Source organism: Saccostrea cucullata, unplaced genomic scaffold, assembly GCF_032062105.1.
Source record: "Saccostrea cucullata isolate Sc308-1 unplaced genomic scaffold, CSIRO_AGI_Scuc_v1 ctg9783, whole genome shotgun sequence".
Taxonomy (NCBI): domain Eukaryota; kingdom Metazoa; phylum Mollusca; class Bivalvia; order Ostreida; family Ostreidae; genus Saccostrea; species Saccostrea cuccullata.
This window is the reverse complement of record NW_026935111.1, coordinates 13667-16205: the sequence shown is the minus strand read 5'-3', so window position 1 is coordinate 16205 and position 2539 is coordinate 13667. Positions and strand designations below refer to the sequence as shown.

Genomic DNA, 2539 nt, shown 5'->3' with positions numbered 1-2539 from the left:
GAAGCAGTTCTCTCACCATGATCAGATTGCCATTTAGACATGCAGCTGTCAGTGGTGTTGTATGATGATAACCCGGTCCATTCGCTAGGAACCCCGAAATTGTCTCTGGATTGATGTAAATGCCGAAAGAAGATGCGATTAATCGAACCATCTGTATATATTTTAAACGATCAATCCATATTTGCTGTGGATTAACCGAAGCCCCCATTTCAAGAAGATCTCTCACAAGGTTTAAATCTCCATCTAAACAAGCAGCAGTCAGTGGTGTATACCATTCTTTATTGTGTTGATTGATATCAGCACCAGCCTCAATTAGATATTTTATTAAACTTTTATCCTTTTTTCGAAAACAGAACTTAATAATGGTGTATTCCCATCATCATCTTGCTGGTTGACATCAGCTTTTGCTTCAAGAAGTTCTTTTATTAACGACAAATTTGGATGAATTCTTGAACATGCATTTATCAGTGCTGTACCGGTCAAACGCAATGAATTGACATCGGCCCCAACTCGTAGCAGTTCAATGACTACATCGGAATGATTTTCACGACATGCAGCATTTAATGGTGAATCATACAGACCCTGAGGATTAACTTTTGCTCCTTTCTTCAGTAGTTCTGTCACCACAGAAATGTGTCCTCCTTTACATGCAGCTGTCAATGCATCCATTGTACATATACTTCCACATTGTAAATTAATGTTGGCCCCAGCTTTTAAAAGTTCCCTCACTATAACCAATTCACCACAACTACATGCAGATATCAGAGGGTTATTGAAATCCTTTTTTTGATTGACAATGGCCCCTGATTGCAGCAATATTTGTACTACATTTAGATGTCCATTTTCACATGCAGCTATAAGTGGTAAATTACTTGCAGACTCTAAATTTGTTGAAGCTCCACAAGTAATCAGCTCCTTTACAATACCTGAATATCCACCTTTGCATGCTTTTACTAGTGGTGTATCGAAATTACACTCTAAATTGACATTTGCATCCATTTTGCAAAGTTCTCTCACAACACTCAAATGTCCAGCACTGCATGCTGCTGTCAGTGGTGTATGACTATGACCCAGTTTGTTAACATCAGCTCCTACACCTATCAACTCATTTACAACAGAAACATGACCAAATAAACATGAAGAGGGGTATTTTTTCAGTTCCCCTAGGCACTGCCCAATGAGAGTAGACATGTGGCGTTCTGTTGATTGAGTAGTTTAAATCGACATGTTTCAGTAAGATCTTAACAGTATTCACATCACCCCCATAACAATTGAGAACAAGTAAGCGGGTTTGTTCTATGACAAAGTTTTGAATGTTTTCCTTTTGATACAAGGATGCAAAGCTAACTTTTAGAGAGTCTGAAAATATTTCATCAAAATCATCTATCACTTTATTTATATCACTAGCATTGGTTCCCTGTTTGGTTTCAAATTAAAATGTTCAAAGTCAGAATTTAAATTTCCAAATAGTGCAGATGATGTCTCTTTGTGTAGTTCGGTTTGATGTATGATGTACTTAAGTATTTTGTGATGTCCATAGCCAATAATCCAACTGATTACTCTCGCGTTGTAATCTGATCATTCGAACAGTCGTGAACCAAGTAAAAGCTCTTTTATATAATAAAAGTCGTTAATTCCTTTGTCTTTTTTCCCACTTCTTTTGACTTCCCATCTCAGCACTTTGGAAGCGTTTTCTTGTTTACTTAGAAAAAGTGATTTTAATTCTGTGTATGATTTTGTCTCCAGTACATTAATAAATGCTTTACACAACTGATTATCTTTCAAGCATTATTCATAAACACATCGTAGAGTTCCATATTCTCTATATCTCTGTACAACCTTTGAGCGAACATTGGATACTGATTTTTAGAAACCCTTATACACAGATCTATACCTTCCTTTATTTCAGGCTTTTCATCACTGCTTGCACAAGTTGACTCCAGGCTTTTTTGTCATTTGTTTCAATATTCTTCTCCTTTTTGTGTTTCCCATGAGTTTGACACAGTTTGCAATGTAACTACTTTTCATATATTCTAAAATCAGGTATAGAAACTGTCTACCAAAGTGATATGCAGTTATTTCAAAGATAGAATCGTGAATAAATGTGAGCTCTCTACCACAAGATTTCGTGTATGTCCCCTCCATCGCTAAGAAAGCTTTCACAAACTTAAATGTATCTGTTGAACTTTTAACTTCACAACTTTCTAACACCCTATGCTTCATTTCCTGAAAACATCTATTTTTCACATCTTTAAGAATGTCTTCAGACAAAATGTTGTTCTTTAGTGTGCACAACACCAGTGTCGCATATAATAAATTGTTTGGTTGTTGCATCTTGTCAAATTCCTCGACAATGCATTCGATGAGACTGATAAAAAAGCGTTCACCATTGATTCGGAACTTTGCTTCATTGGAATATAGTTTACACAATAAAGGAAACATTCGCGAGGATTCTGTAAGCATTGCAGAGGACAACAAATCTCGGTCTAATCCATGTTTTCAAGAATATTCCTCTGGTCATCTTCACTCAATTCATTCT

The 2539-nt window shown here is 36.2% G+C and overlaps 1 protein-coding gene across 1 annotated transcript; it reads right to left on the bottom strand.

Moving 5' to 3' along the window:
• Positions 1-324: 324 nt before the first annotated feature.
• LOC134241896 (ankyrin repeat domain-containing protein 17-like) lies at positions 325-1191 on the bottom strand. Its single transcript, XM_062723913.1, has one exon. It carries the CDS (start codon positions 1189-1191, stop codon positions 325-327), a length of 867 nt encoding a protein of 288 aa, XP_062579897.1.
• Between the last annotated feature and the right edge of the window lie 1348 nt (positions 1192-2539).

Excerpts from the sequence above, each read along its gene's own strand:
- LOC134241896 (XM_062723913.1), bottom strand. The coding sequence starts at position 1,191 with ATGTCTACTCTCATTGGGCAGTGCCTAGGGGAACTGAAAAAATACCCC.